This window comes from Salvelinus alpinus, chromosome 7 (genome assembly GCF_045679555.1).
Source record: "Salvelinus alpinus chromosome 7, SLU_Salpinus.1, whole genome shotgun sequence".
Lineage (NCBI taxonomy): Eukaryota > Metazoa > Chordata > Actinopteri > Salmoniformes > Salmonidae > Salvelinus > Salvelinus alpinus.
The window spans coordinates 61,546,807-61,561,707 of NC_092092.1; the positions used below are offsets into that span (position 1 = coordinate 61,546,807).

At 44.3% G+C, this 14,901-nt stretch overlaps 1 protein-coding gene across 6 annotated transcripts; it reads left to right on the forward strand.

The window, feature by feature from the left end:
* The first annotated feature begins 605 nt into the window (after positions 1 to 605).
* LOC139581423 (pregnancy-specific beta-1-glycoprotein 2-like) lies at positions 606 to 13,591 on the forward strand. Of its 6 annotated transcripts, none has more exons than XM_071411172.1 (7): positions 606 to 794; positions 1,105 to 1,440; positions 1,812 to 2,066; positions 2,275 to 2,448; positions 12,428 to 12,457; positions 12,566 to 12,679; positions 12,836 to 13,591. In XM_071411172.1, exons 1-7 carry the CDS (start codon positions 746 to 748, stop codon positions 12,847 to 12,849), a joined length of 972 nt encoding a protein of 323 aa, XP_071267273.1. In that variant the 5' UTR covers positions 606 to 745; the 3' UTR covers positions 12,850 to 13,591. The 6 variants fall into 6 exon arrangements, with proteins under 6 accessions (XP_071267273.1, XP_071267275.1, XP_071267276.1 ...); XM_071411174.1 differs by having other exon boundaries at positions 616 to 794; positions 1,105 to 1,206; XM_071411177.1 differs by having other exon boundaries at positions 749 to 794; positions 1,105 to 1,277.
* Positions 13,592 to 14,901: the final 1,310 nt, after the last annotated feature.

Here is a 14,901-nt window from a genome sequence, read left to right on the forward strand (position 1 = left end):
TGAACATGTTTTTACCCTTTAAAGTCTCAACATACAGCCATACTAACCATTTCCATCTACAACATGTTATTGTGTCTAGCAAACAGCTGCAACCCAAAAGGAATCAGTTGTAGCCGGCAGAAGACACCAGAGAGTCACAAACCACTATTAGGGAAACAATGGACTTTGATCTGCTGGTCCTCTCTGTTTCACTTCTTATTTCTCTCACCTCTCCTCCTCTCAAATACCTGTTTTTCTACCTCACTCTCTATTCATTTTTTAAATTTTCACAATCTAAAATGAAGTGAAAAAGCCTACTAATTGTGAAGAAGAATGTAGTGTATTCATGTCAGTGTTGGACAGCAGTGTGTGAGAGCTGACCACTGCCCTGACACGACGAATGAAGTGTTATATTCTCAGGCGCCAAAATCTTCTTCACACTCAAAACTAGCCTCACTTATCACATACTGTGTTTGACATCTTATCTAAATCCATCACACAGGAGAAATATAGCCAGCCTGGCAGTTTGTATAATGAATAAGTGAGACTTAGAGGAAAGAGGAAGAGCCTCATCAGAGTCAGAACCTATGAATAGGGTCAAAATGACACTTCTTCTTATGCTTGTCACAAACTGGTTGAGGTCTTCTGAGTGGCAGGAAGAGCTCTCTCTCATACTTTCCTTGTGTTGGTTTTGTTTATGCTGTAAAACATTACCAGGTTATGGAAATTCAGCTCTGAATAGAAAATAAAGGACTTGTAAAGAGACATGGAGGCTGTTTTAGGACTGTTGGTGATCTCAGCAGGAGTGTCTCATGGTAAGAAACATCTTTATATGTGTTGGTTTCCCTCTTCTTTTATGCAGAATATAATATCAGGAGTCTTGTATATTATGTAGCAGAAATGACGGATGATAATAGACAATATTCAGAACACTGTAGAAGACAGTTGTCTCTTTACTCACTGTTCCATGATAATGATCACTGACTTAATGATCCCTATTATGTTGATGCTGTTGGTTTGGTTATACCGTTAGTAACTTGTATCCTCATCTGTAAAATGATACATGACTTGACATGGGTTAGAACAGTGATAATCACTACATTGTCTTTTCTTCTTGATCTTCAGGCTTGGAGACTTCCTGTGATGCTAGAGAAGATGGATCTCAGTGTTATGGAGCTCTGGGAGGAACTGTCTATCTCCAGCTGGTGACTGATGCCACGAGATATGGTGAACTCTCATTTTATAAAGGCTCAACTGGTAATAAAACAGAGATACTCAGAATGAAGAAGGACAAATGGGTAATAAAATACACCCCCATTAAAGACAGAGTACACTTTATAAACCATGGGACATTTAGGTTAAATAACACAAGAAGGAATGATTCTGGTGAATACCTGCTAGAAACATTTAATTCAGTAGGGTTAGCATCAGGGACCAGAGGACTACAACTGTTCATCGAAGGTAAATAACTATCTTACCAAATAATAACTTGCCAAATAATTATTACAAGTGGTAACTTTGACAAGCTATTGCTCTGGCTAAACTACAAATATGTGGCTACCTAATAATACAAATTATGAGAAATGCATTTTATGTGTAACCATGGAGTCATTTTATTTTCATATGTTACTGTAGTTGGTACATAGAGTAATAACCACATCCATCAACATTAAATAATCTGTTGGTTATTTGAAATGCAGTCATTATGTGTCATGAATCTGCTGCTCCTATTGACTACAGTAGTTTCTGTGGCTTTCAAGAAGAATGGCTGGTGTTGTGTTCTAATGTGTTTTGCCCTCATACTACAGTTACATATCCTTCTTCCCCCACAGCTCCAGTGTCCTCTCCTCAGCTGTCCTCTGAGTGTCTGTCCCATGGAGAGATGAGGGTGTCCTGCTCCTCTGAGGGGGATGGTACCCAGTACAGCTGGACTCTGGATGGACAGACACTGAGAGACACTGAGACCTCTCCTGGTGAAGAGACAAACACCATCACTCTGAAGAAAGGCCTGTCAGGAAATCTCACCTGTACCATCAGAAACTACATCAGCAGTGATACTGTCAGCAGGAGAATCTTACCTTGTCCAGGTAATCTACTGTTCAATTTACTTTGTTAAAAAAACATTATGATCAACAAAATCAATGATTAATGATTATAATGATTAATGATTATAATGATCGATGATCAATTCTTATCAATAAGAATTGACCTGTATCGAAACAGCACTATCCATTTGCCAGTATTTACATGTAATTTAGATACGCATGTGATTACTGTTGTTTGGATTGCCTACAGGGCTGATATATGTTAACTGCACCTCATCCAACGGGACAAGAGTATCAGAGTGGGTGAATGCCACTGGTAATACTCTGTGTGTTGAGTCTACAACAGTGGCGACTGTGACTGTTGAGACTACAACAGTGGCGACAGTGGCGACTGTTGAGTCCCCCACCAGTAAAACCTCCACTGGTAAGGGCCCGCGGCATGACATTTTCAATCCTATACTCTCTTTTTCATTATGTTTAATTTAACAGACACATCATGCACAATAATACAAGATTATATTGATAATGATGATGATGATGATGATTATTATTATTATGATTGACGTCATCGTCATCATAATCATGACCTCTAGGGTTGTTCCACAAAATTATTAGCTATTTGATAATTTCTTTAATATAGACCACATGGAGAATTCAATATCTCCAATTTTTAATATGAATAAAGAGTTGCTAACGTGCCAAAATGCAGCATTTTGACATGTCCCTCTGTGACTTCGAGGAATATTTTAACCCACATAATCCCAAAATGTCTCCAAGTGTTCACCATTATTGTGAAGCCTTATTTTTTTGCTTTGCCAAAGATTTGTCTTTATTTCATGTGATTGTTTTTTAAATGTTTTTATTTGGCCTCCTGGGTGGCGCAGTGGTCTAAGGCACTGCATCCCAGTGCTAGCTGTGCCACCTGTAACGTCTGTTCTCCTCCTCGTCTGAGGAGGAGCATGGATCGGACCACAACGCAGCGTGTTGTGAAGACATAATGAATTTATTTAGACAAGACGAACACGAAGAACACTTGAATAAATGACAAAATAACAAAAAACGACGTAGACCGACCTGAACATGAGAACTTACATAAAACGAAGAACGCACGAACAGGAACAGACTAGACAAAACGAAACAGTCCCGTGTGGTACATAAACTAACACGGAAGACAATCACCCACAAACAAACAGTGAGAACAGCCTACCTTAATATGGTTCTCAATCAGAGGAAACGTAAAACACCTGCCCCTGATTGAGAACCATATCAGGCAAATACAATTAACCCAACATAGAAACACATAACATAGAATGCCCACCCAGCTCACGTCCTGACCACTTAAACACATACTAAACAAAGGAAATAAGGTCAGGAACGTGACAGCCACCAGAGATTCTGGGTTCGAGCCCAGGCTTTGTCGCAGCCGGTCGTGACCGGGAGGTCCATGGAGCGATGCACAATTGGCCCAACGTCGCCTGGGTTAGGGAGGGTTTGGCTGGCAGGGATATCCTTGTCTCATTGCGCACTAGCGTCTCCTGTGGCGGGCCGGGCGCAGGTGCACGCTGACCAGGTGTTTCCTCTGACACATGGCTTCTGGGCTAGGGTTGGATGTGTGTTGTGTCAAGAAGCAGTGTGGCTAGGTTGGGTTGTGTTTCGGAGCATGGCTCTCGACCTTTGCCTCTCCCGAGTCCGTATGAGAGTTGCAGTGTCACAAGACTGTAACTGGATACCACGAAATTGGGGAGAAAAAATGTGTTAAAAAAAAGTTGGACAAAGCACACATCACAACAAGAAAGACAACACAACACTACATGAAGACAACAACATAGCAAGGCAGCAACACATGACAAAACAGCATGGTAGCAACACAACATAACAACAACATGTTAGCAACATAACATTGTAGCAGCACCAAACATTATTGGACACAGACAACAGCACAAAAGGCAAAAAGGTAGAGACAACAATACATCACACATAGCAGCCACAACTGTCCGTAAGAGTGTCCATGATTAAGTCTTTGAATGAAGAGATTGAGATAAAACTGTCCAGTTTGAGTGTTTTTTGCAGCTCCCCAATTTCGTGGTATCCAGTTACAGTCTTGTGACACTGCAACTCTCATACGGACTCGGGAGAGGCAAAGGTCGAGAGCCATGCTCCGAAACACTACCCAACCTAGCCACACTGCTTCTTGACACAACACACATCCAACCCTAGCCCAGAAGCCATGTGTATCTAGCTGCAGCAAACTGAAAAGAGGAGCGACCCAGGGATGTGTGTGCTTTGGGGACCTTTAACAGAATGTGACTGGCAGAACGGGTGTTGTATGTGGAGGATGTGGGTTGCAGTAGATATCTCAGATAAGGGGGAGTGAGGCCTAAGAGGGTTTTATAAATAACCATGAACCAGTGGGTCTTGAGAGATGACCAGTTTACAGAGGAGTATAGAGTGCAGTGATGTGTCCAATGAGGAGCATTGGTGGTAAATCTGATGGCCGAATGGTAAAGGACATCTAGCTGCTCGAGAGATTAGTGATTCATTTTCTGGTTACACTACCCAAAAGGGACTAATTTCACGGAACGACTCTCTTGAAGTAGCAGCATCATAGCATTTGTCAAATCTCAACTCAGATATGTGATTCCTTTAAATGTTTTATTGCCAGCAGGGTTTTTAAATATTAACTGTATGTATTGTTATTTATTAGGGATCCCCATTAGCTGTTGCCAAGGCAGCAGATAGTTTTCCTGGAGTCCAAACACATTAAGGAACAAAAGATAAACAGCACGTCATATAACATTATTACACCACTACATATCTGCAATACAAAATGTAGAATACGACCATACAACAATATTACAATGTAAGCGTGTGTGTAGAGTGCATGTGCTAGCGTTTGTGTGCGTATGTGTTTGTCTGTACCTGTGTGTGTGTCTCTTACAGTAGCCGCTGTTCCATAAGGTGTATTTTCATTTTTTAAATCTGATTCTACTGCTTGCATCAGTTACCTGATGATGTGGAATAGAGTTCCATGTAGTCATGGCTCTACGTAGTACTGTGTGCCTACCACAGTCTGTTCTGGACTTGGTGATTGTGAAGAGACCTCTAGTGGCATGTCTTGTGGGTATGCATGGGTGTCCGAGCTGTGTGCTATTAGTTTAAACAGCTTGTCAACACTTCTTACAAAAACAGGTAGTGATGAAGTCAATCTCTCCTCCACTTCGAGCCATGAGAGATTGACATGCATATTATTAATGTTAGCTCTCCATTGACATTTATGACAATCCAGGGTTACTTCAAGCAGTTTAGTCGCCTCAATTTACTCAATTTCCACACTATTCATTACAAGATTTAGTTGAGGTTTAGGATTTAGTGAATGATTTGTCCCAAATACAATGCTTCTAGTTTTTGAAATATTTAGGACAAACTTATTCCTTGCCACCCATTCTGAAACTAACTGCAGCTTTTTGTTAAGTGTTGCAGTCATTTCAGTCGCTGTAGTAGCTGACATGGATAGTGTTGAGTCATCCTTATACATAGACACATTGGCTATATGAGCCAGTGAAGATGGTTTTACTATTCTTGGGTAGCGGAATAACTTTTGCTTCCCTCAGGCCTGAGGGCACACTTTCTAGTAGGTTTAGATTGACAATATGGCAAATAGGAGTGGCAATATCGTCCGCTATTATCCTCAGTAATTTTCCATCCAAGTTGTCAGACCCCGGTGGCTTGTCATTGTTGATAGACAACAATACATTTTTTACCTTTTCCACACTCACTTTACGGAATTCAAAATTACAATGCTTGTCTTTCATAATTTGGTCAGTTATGCTTGGATGTGTAGCGTTGGCATTTGTTGCTGGCATGTCATGCATAAGTTTGCTAATCTTGGAAGTGAAGAAATCATAAAAGTAGTTGGCAATATCAGTGGGTTTTGTAATGAATGAGCCATCTGATTCAATGAATGATGGAGCTGAGTTTGCCTTTTTTGCCCAACATTTCATTTAAGGTGTTCCAAAGGTTATTACTATCAATGTTTATGTCATATATCTTTGTTTCATGGTACAGATTCTTCATATTTTTATCCAGTTTAGTCACATGATTTCTCAATTTGCAGTACGTTTGCCAATCGTTCTGACCATAGTTCTTGTGTGTTTTGCTTATTTTAGTGTTGGTCAGGACATGAGCTGGGTGGGCATTCTATGTTGTGTGTCTAGTTTGTCTGTTTCTTTTTGTCTGTGTTTTCTCTGCACCAGCTAGGACTGTATCGGTTTGCCACATTTTGTTATTTTGTAATTGTTAAGTGTTCACGTTTATCGTCATTATTAAATATGTTGAGCACAAACTACGCTGCGTCTTGGTCCGATCCCTGCTACACCTCCTCTTCAGACAAAGAGGAGGAAGGCTGCCGTTACAGAACCACCCACCAAACTCGGACCAAGCAGCGTAGTAACGGGCAGCAGCGACAGCAGCAACAGCAGCGAGTTCAGGAATGGACATGGGAGGATGAGCTGGACGGTAAAGGACCCTGGGCAGAGCCAGAGGAATGTCGCCGCCCCAAAGCAGAGCTGGAGGCAGCAAAAGCAGAGAGGCGGCATTATGAGGCGCTAGCAAGGCAGAGCGGCTGGAAGCCCGAGAGGCTCCCCCAAAAATGTATTGGGGGGGGAACTAAAGGGGAGTGTAGCTGGGTCAAGTAGGAGACTTGAGCCAACTCCCCCTGCTTACCGTAAGGAGCCAAGGATGGAACCAGAGCCGGTGAGGGCGGTATTGGAGGTGAGCGTAGTAGAGACTGTGAAGGATCTAATGGGGAAATTGGAGGAGAGAGAAATGAGGGATTTGCTGGTTTGGTGCATGAGGCACCACATCCGCCCGACGGAGCGTGTCGGGGATTTGATGTCACCTGAGTCAGGTCTCCATACTCGTCCTGAGGTGCGGGCTAGCCGTCTGGTGAAGACTGTGCCAGCCTCACGCACCAGGCCTCCTGTGCACCTCCCTAGCCCTGCACGTCCTGTGCCAGCTCAGCGCACCAGCTCTCCTGTGGCAGCCCCATGCACCAGCTCTCCTGTGGCAGCCCCATGCACCAGCTCTCCGGTGCCGGCGCCACGTACCAGGCCTCCAGTTCCAGCACCCCGCACTCGCCTTGAGGTGCGTGCCCTCAGCCCAATACCACCAGTGCCTACACCACGCACCAGGCTTCCTGTGCGTCTCCAGAACTCTGTTCCTCCTCCACGCACTCGCCCTGTGGTGCGTGTCTCCAGCCCGGTACCACCAGTTCCGGCACCACGCACCAAGCTTACTGTGCGTATCCAGAGCCCTGTACGCACTGTTCCTTTTCCCCGCACTCGCCCTGAGGTGCGTGCCCTCAGCCCGGTACCACCAGTGCCGGTACCACGCACCAGGCTTATAGTGCGCCTCGAGAGTCCAGTGTGCCCTGTTCCTGCTCCCCGCACTCGCCTAGTGGTGCGTGTCTCCAGTCCGGTACCACCAGTTCCGGCACCACGCACCAGGCCTACTGTGCGCCTCAGCAAGTCAGAGTTGGCCGTCTGCCCTGCGCTGCACGCCTGCCCAGCGCCGCCTAAGCTGCCCGCCTGCTCAGCACCATCTGAGCTGCCCGCCTGCTCAGCGCCATCTGAGCTGCCTGCCTGCCCAGCGCCATCTGAGCTGCCTGCTTGCCCAGCGCCATCTGAGCTGCCTGCCTGCCCAGCGCCATCTGAGCTGCCTGCCTGCCCAGCGCCATCTGAGCTGCCTACCTGCTCAGCGCCATCTGAGCTGCCTGCCTGCCCAGCGCCATCTGAGCTGCCTGCCTGCCCAGCGCCATCTGAGCTGCCTGCCTGCCCAGCGCCATCTGAGCCGTCCGTCTGTCCCGAGCCGTCAGAGCCGTCCGTCTGTCCCGAGCCGTCAGAGCCGCCGGCCAGTCAGGAGCCGCCAGAGCCGCCCGCCAGTCAGGAGCTGCCAGAGCCGCCGGCCAGTCAGGAGCTGCCAGAGCCGCCCGCCAGTCAGGAGCTGCCAGAGCCACCCGCCAGTCAGGAGCTGCCAGAGCCGCCAGCCAGTCGGGAGCTGCCAGAGCCGCCAGTCAGTCAGGAGCTGCCAGAGCCGCCAGTCAATCAGGAGCTGCCAGAGCCGCCCGCCAGACATGAGCTGCCTTCCAGTCATGAGCTTCCCTCCAGTCATGAGCTGCCCTCCAGTCATGAGCTGCCCTCCAATCATGAGCTGCCCGCCAGACATGAGCTGCCCTCCAGTCATGAGCTGCCCTCCAATCATGAGCTGCCCTCCAGTCATGAGCTGCCCTCCAGTCCGGAGCTGCCATTCGTCCGGAGCTACCTCTCTGTCCTGAGCTACCTCTCTGTCCTGAGCTCTCTCTGTCCTAAGCTACCTCTCGGTTCGGAGCTGTCTCCTCAGTCTGATGGGGCCCTTTGTGAGGGTTCCTAGGCCAAGGTCGGCGGCGAGGGTCGCCACTCAAAGGACGCTAAGGAGGGGGACAAAGACAATGGTGGAGTGGTGTCCTCATCCAGCGCCGGAGCCGCCACCGCGGACAGATGCCCACCCAGACCCTCCCCTAGAGTTTTAGGGGGTGCGTTCGGAGTCCGCACCTCTAGAGGGGGGTACTGTCACGTTCTGACCATAGTTCTTGTGTGTTTTGCTTGTTTTAGTGTTGGTCAGGACGTGAGCTGGGTGGGCATTCTATGTTGTGTGTCTAGTTTGTCTGTTTCTATGTTTGGCCTAATATGGTTCCCAATCAGAGGCAGGTGTTTTGTGTTGTCTCTGATTGGGAATCATATTTAGGTGGCTTGTTTTGTGTTGGGGATTGTGGGTGGTTGTTTCCTGTCTTTGTGTTTTCTCTGCACCAGCTAGGACTGTATCGGTTTGCCACATTTTGTTATTTTGTAATTGTTAAGTGTTCACGTTTATCGTCATTATTAAATATGTTAAGCACAAACTACGCTGCGTCTTGGTCCGATCCCTGCTACACCTCCTCTTCAGACGAAGAGGAGGAAGGCTGCCGTTACAGCCACATCCGTCTCAACCATACCATTTTTCAATTTCTCGCCAATCCAAGGGAATAACATTTCTTACAGTCATTTTCTTAATGGGTGCATGCTTATTCGTAACTGGAATCAGCAAATTCATAAATGTATCAAGTGCAGCGTCTGGTTGCTCCTCATTGCACCACAGAACAGCAAATATTTTTTACATCATCAACATAAGAATCACTACAAAACTTATCCCGTGGACTTCAGGAAACAGCAGTGGGTTGCACGCTCCTATCCACATCGACGGGACCGCAGTGGAGAAGGTGAAAGGCTTTAAGTTCCTCGGCGTAGGCATCACTGACAATCTGAAATGGTCCACCCACACAGACAGTGTGGTGACAAAGGCGCAACAGTAAAAAACAGGTGCATCAAGAAAGAGACTGAAAAACAGCTTCTATCTCAAGGCAATCAGACTGTTAAATAGCCATCACTAGCTACCACCCGGATGCTCAACTGAATATATGTAAATAATGTATTCTATTCTACTGTATTTTAGTCAATGCCTCTCCGACATTCCTCGTCCTAATATTTATATATTTCTTAATTCCATTATTTTATTTTATTTTATTTTATTTCACATATATTATCTAGATAGTGACTGTTAGGACTTGGTGGTCAGTAGCAGCTTCCCACAAGAATAGAATTTAGGTTAGGCAGATGAACCTGTAGCCATATTACTTCCACAGTATTTAATATGAGATAGTCTCTAAGCTTTAAAGGAATGTGGTTCTGAATATAGACTGCAACACCACCCCATTGGTATTTCTGTCTACTGTAGATGTTAAAACCATGTATTGCTTCCACTGTATTATCAAATAATTATCTAAGTGAGATCCAGAATATGAATGTCATCTGTTACTAGCACGTTTTTGATTTCATAAACCTCGTTTCTTAGGCTACATACAGTGCATTCGGAAAGTATTCCAACACCATGACTTTTTCCACATTTTGTTACGTTAAAGCCTTATTCTAAAATGGATACGAGTGTTTTTTCCCCCTCATCAATCTACACACAGTACCCCATAGTGACAAAACAAAAACAGGTATTTATTACATTTACATTCAGACGCTTTACTCAGTACTTTGTTGAAGCACCCTCGGCAGCGATTACAGCCTCAATTCTTCTTGGGTATGACGCTACAAGCTTGGCACACGTGTATTTCGGGAGTTTCTCCCATTCATCTTTGCAGATCCTCTCAAGCTCTGTCAAGTTGGATGGGGAGCATCGCTGCAGAGCTATTTTGAGGTTTCTCCAGAGATGTTTGATCGGGATTAAGTCCGGGCTCTGCCTGGACTACTCAAAGATATTCAGAGACTTGTCCTGAAGCCACTCCTGCGTTGTTTTGGCTGTGTGCTTAGGGTTGTTGTCCTGTTAGAAGGTGAACCTTTGTCCCAGTCTGATGATGTGAGCGCTCTGGAGCAGATTTTCACCAAGAAACTCTCTGTACTTTGCTACATTCATCTTTCCTTCGATCCCAACTAGTCTCCCAGTCCCTGCCGATGAAAAACATCCCCACAGCATTATGCTACCACCACCATTGCTTCACCATAGGGAGAGTGCCAGGTTTCTTCCAGACATGACGCTTGGCATTCAGGCCAAAGAGTAGAATCTTTGTTTCATCAGACCAGAGAATCTTGTTTTTCATGGTCTGAAATTTTTTAGGTGCCTTTTGGCAAACTCCAAGCATGCTGTCATGTGCCTTTTACTGAGGAGTGGCTTCCGTCTGGCCACTCTACCATAAAGGCTTTATTGATGGAGTGCTGCAGTGATGGTTGTCCTTCTGGAAAGTTATCCCATCTCCACAGAGGAACTCTGGAGCGCTTTCAGTGACAATCGGGTTCTTGGTCACCTCCCTGACCAAGTCTCTACTCCCCCCGATTGATCAGTTTGGCCGGGTTGCCAGCTCTGGGAAGACCTTCAATGCTGCAGAAATGTTTTGGTACCCTTCCCCAGATCTGTGCCTCAACACAATCCTGTCTCAGAGCTCTACGGACAATTCCTTCAACCTCATGGTTTGGTTTTTGCTCTGACATGCACTGTCAACTGTATAGACTGATGTGTGAATTTCCAAATCATGTCCAATCAGTTGAATTAACCATAGATGGACTCTAATCAAATTGTGGAAACATCTCAAGGACGATCAACGGAAACTGTCACGCCCTGACCATAGAGAGCTTTTTATGTCTCTATTTTGGTTTGGTCAGGGTGTGATTTGGGTGGGCATTCTATGTTAATTTTCTATGTTTTGCATTTCTTTGTGTTTGGCCGGGTGTGGTTCTCAATCAGAGGCAGCTGTCTATCGTTGTCTCTGATTGAGAACCATACTTAGGTAGCTTTTCCCCACCGATGCTTTGTGGGTAGATGTTTTCTGTTTATGTGTCTGCACCAGACAGAACTGTTTCGTGTTGTTCTATTTTGTTATTTTGTTCTCAGTGTTCAGTTGAAATTAAAGCATGAACACTTACCACGCTGCGCTTTGGTCCACACCTTCTTCAACAGACGACCGTTACAGAAAAAGGATACACCTTAGCCCAATTTCAAGTCTCATAGGGGTCTGAATACTTATGTATTTTTGGTCTGCAGTCCTCTGCATGCAAACAGTTGCTACATTGAAAGTCTGGGCGGTCATCATTGTCCCAGAATAAAGCAAAATAAAAACAGACCCTGCACCATTGAAAATGTTCAATAATGACCTCCATCTGAGAAATACAGCCAGCTAGGCTAGCTAGGCTTCTGTGTCTCTCTCCTTACAGGATGAAGAAATGAACAAAAAGAGCTCACAAAAATGGCTAAATCTGAAAAGCAGAAAGATGTTTCCTCTTTAAATCCACACAAAAGCAGTGTCTTTGCACATACTGTTGGTCACAGCATCGGCTAATGTTGGTAGCCATACAATGCAGTTCCAGCCAGGTCAGTTTGCAGGGAAAAGGTAACAGGCAGCAGGGAATCCAGCCACAATTAGTGTGGGAACCTCTGAGGTCCCAGACACAAGGGTTGGGAAACCTTGCTAGCTTGATACTGATAGCTACCAGCTAGGCTAGTAGCTAAGCTACGGTAAACAACTTCAGGCTTTTTGGTCTGGCAGGATCCCGGGACAGATTGTAGCTGTCACAGCAACTGAGGCTAACCGCAATGCAGGATCCAAAGTTTAAAAAAGTATGTAAATAAAACTTGGCAAGGAAACACAACTTTTAAAAACAATAAAGTGAGGAGACAAAGATTTCAGGGTGGGTTATTGAGGCTAATAATACCCTTCAACAGTGGCCCCCACGACTGTGATAGAGTCAACCACTGGTTTAAGGCATGAAACCTTAGTAATTGCTCAACACGTCCCAGCCACAATAAATCATTTTACTGCTGTCTCCCTTTAACAGAACATTCAGCAGAAATCTCCTCATGGGCAGGTAGGTTTTATGTTGAAAGCAGATCTTACTGCAGTTCATTTTTATGGATTTGATTAATTTGCTGAGTAGTTAATTTAGGTGTTATACCTTCTCCCTTCTGTCCCCCAGGAACAGGGTTCAATGTGTTTGTTTATTTCCAACTTGCTGAAGTCATCATTCTGCTGACAATCTGTCTGGGATCATACTGTTTCTACAAGAAGAAAACCTGTCCTCAAGAAAAAGGTCAGTATAATGCATCATTGTACCTTTGTTCAACGTATTTTGTTTGATAAGTAAAATTGTATTATTATTCTTAATTCGCTCTCTCCCCCCCCCCCTCTCTCTCTCTCTCTCGCTCACTCACTCTCTCTCGCTCACTCTCTTTTTCTCTCTCTCCAGATGATGGTGAGTAAGCAGAGTGTTTGCAGTCTCTCAGGTGGATCACGGTGGGACTCAAAGGGGGGTGTTGATGTCATGAAAGTTGCCATGGGGACCATCACTAATGACTAATGATGATGTTATACTGCTTATTGCTGTTTTAATCTTAATCAAGCTCAAACTCAAAGCACAGTCATATTTAGTTCTTTTGACAAACATTTGTATAGTTTCATAATGTTTCTTAAGACCTGCCCTTAACAAAGAAATAATGAATGATCTATGTGATTGTGTTAATTTAATGGATTTTACCATTTGAATTGTAGTGTTTTAGTGGTTTTTCATTTGTACATACAGTTACATAAACGAATGAAACTGCTATTGTGTTTTTGAAAATACATTTTCTTTAATATTCAAATGTGACCTAAGACCTTCATAAACATAAACACTTTTTTATTTTGCGATAGCAAATTTGTAGAGTTCAAAAGGTACTTGCACTCAAAACCATTAAAAGGAATAACCCAAGGAGATGCAAAAATAATGTACTTAATTTAATCAATGCTCAAAAGAATAGAAAAAGGTGCTAGAAAACAAAAACAGAGGATACGTTTTGACCTCATGCTTTTATTACTGCTGTATAAACAAATTATGAAGATATGTACTTAAATGGGGAACTGTAACAGACACTTCCATTCTTACTGTAACTTCATCATGTTTTGATTTGATGTATTATTTCTGTGATTATGAATGCATAGAAATAAAAGCAAACTACTTTTGAAACATTCTGGACCTTGAGAATGGCGCCGAAGGAGATGACTGCCGTTTTATGATCCCGTAAACAATTGTGCTATTGTGTATGTTTTTTTGCGTTATTTGTAACCTATTTTGAATATAATGTTTCTGCCAACCTGCCAACCTGCCAAAGAGCTTCTAGATATAAGGACAGCGATTATTGACCCCTTGCTGGAGGAATACTTTTTCTTCAACGCGACGGACGGGATGGATTTATTTCAGACGCCCGACAAGACCCTCATCCCCGTCATTCACAAGAGAAAGAGACGGAGGTATTGGGGTCTACCTTTATCATCGGTCAGTCTACCTTTACTAGTCTACCTTTACCATCGGTCCTATTAGCCAATCAATCGATAATAAAATAGACAAACTACGATCACGTATATCCTACCAACCGGACTGTCATGTTGTATAATGATAGGAGACAGGCGCAGGAATTCGAAATAGTGTTATTTATTTCTCTAGCCAAAATAGAGATAAATAGCGTAGAACATGACGAGGACGAAGCCCAAAACAAACACGTACATATATAACACAGGGTTGTAACCCAAACAAAGAGTGAGGTGTAAACCTCTAATAAATACACTGAACGAGACCCGTAATAGCAATACACGGGACTAGACCTGTAATAACAAGTGCACACTAAAACGGTAACAACAGAGCACAGGTACTTACAAGACCAACGGAGATGGAACAATAATCAGCAAGGACAATGGGAAAGAGAGGGCACATATATAACATACTAATCAGGGAGAATAATGCCAGTGACCTAGACCTCCGGAGCTGGTGAACGGAATGAGCAGCAGTACCGGGGGAATCCGTGACAGGGACATTAAGAACTGTAATATCTTATGTTTTATCCAAGTTGTAGCTAAACGACGACATGAATAACATACAGCTGGCGGGTTTTAAGCTTTTCGACAGGATAGAACAGCGGCCTCTGGTAAGACAAGGGGTGGCGGTCTATGTATATTTGTAAACAACAGCTGGTGCACGAAATCTAAGGAAGTCTGGAGCTCTTGCTCGCCTGAGGTAGAGTATCTCATCATAAGCTTTAGACTACACTATTTACCAAGAGAGTTTTCATCTGTATTTTTCGTAGCTGTCTATATACCACCACAAACCGATGCTGGCACTAAAACCGCACACAATGAGCTGTATACGGCCATAAGCAAACAAGGAAATGCTCATCCAGAGGCGACGCTCCTAGTGGCTGGGGACTTTAATGCAGAGAAACTTAAATCAGTTGTACCTAATTTCTACCAGTATGTTAAATGTGCAACCAGAGGGAAAAAAAC

What these genes read in the sequence shown, in the direction of transcription:
- LOC139581423 (XM_071411172.1), top strand. Translation starts at nt 746, where the DNA reads ATGGAGGCTGTTTTAGGACTGTTGGTGATCTCAGCAGGAGTGTCTCAT. An exon ending in GAGAATCTTACCTTGTCCAG is followed by an intron (nt 2,067 to 2,274) that starts GTAATCTACTGT and finishes GATTGCCTACAG; the next exon opens with GGCTGATATATGTTAACTGC. An exon ending in AGAAATCTCCTCATGGGCAG is followed by an intron (nt 12,458 to 12,565) that starts GTAGGTTTTATG and finishes TCTGTCCCCCAG; the next exon opens with GAACAGGGTTCAATGTGTTT.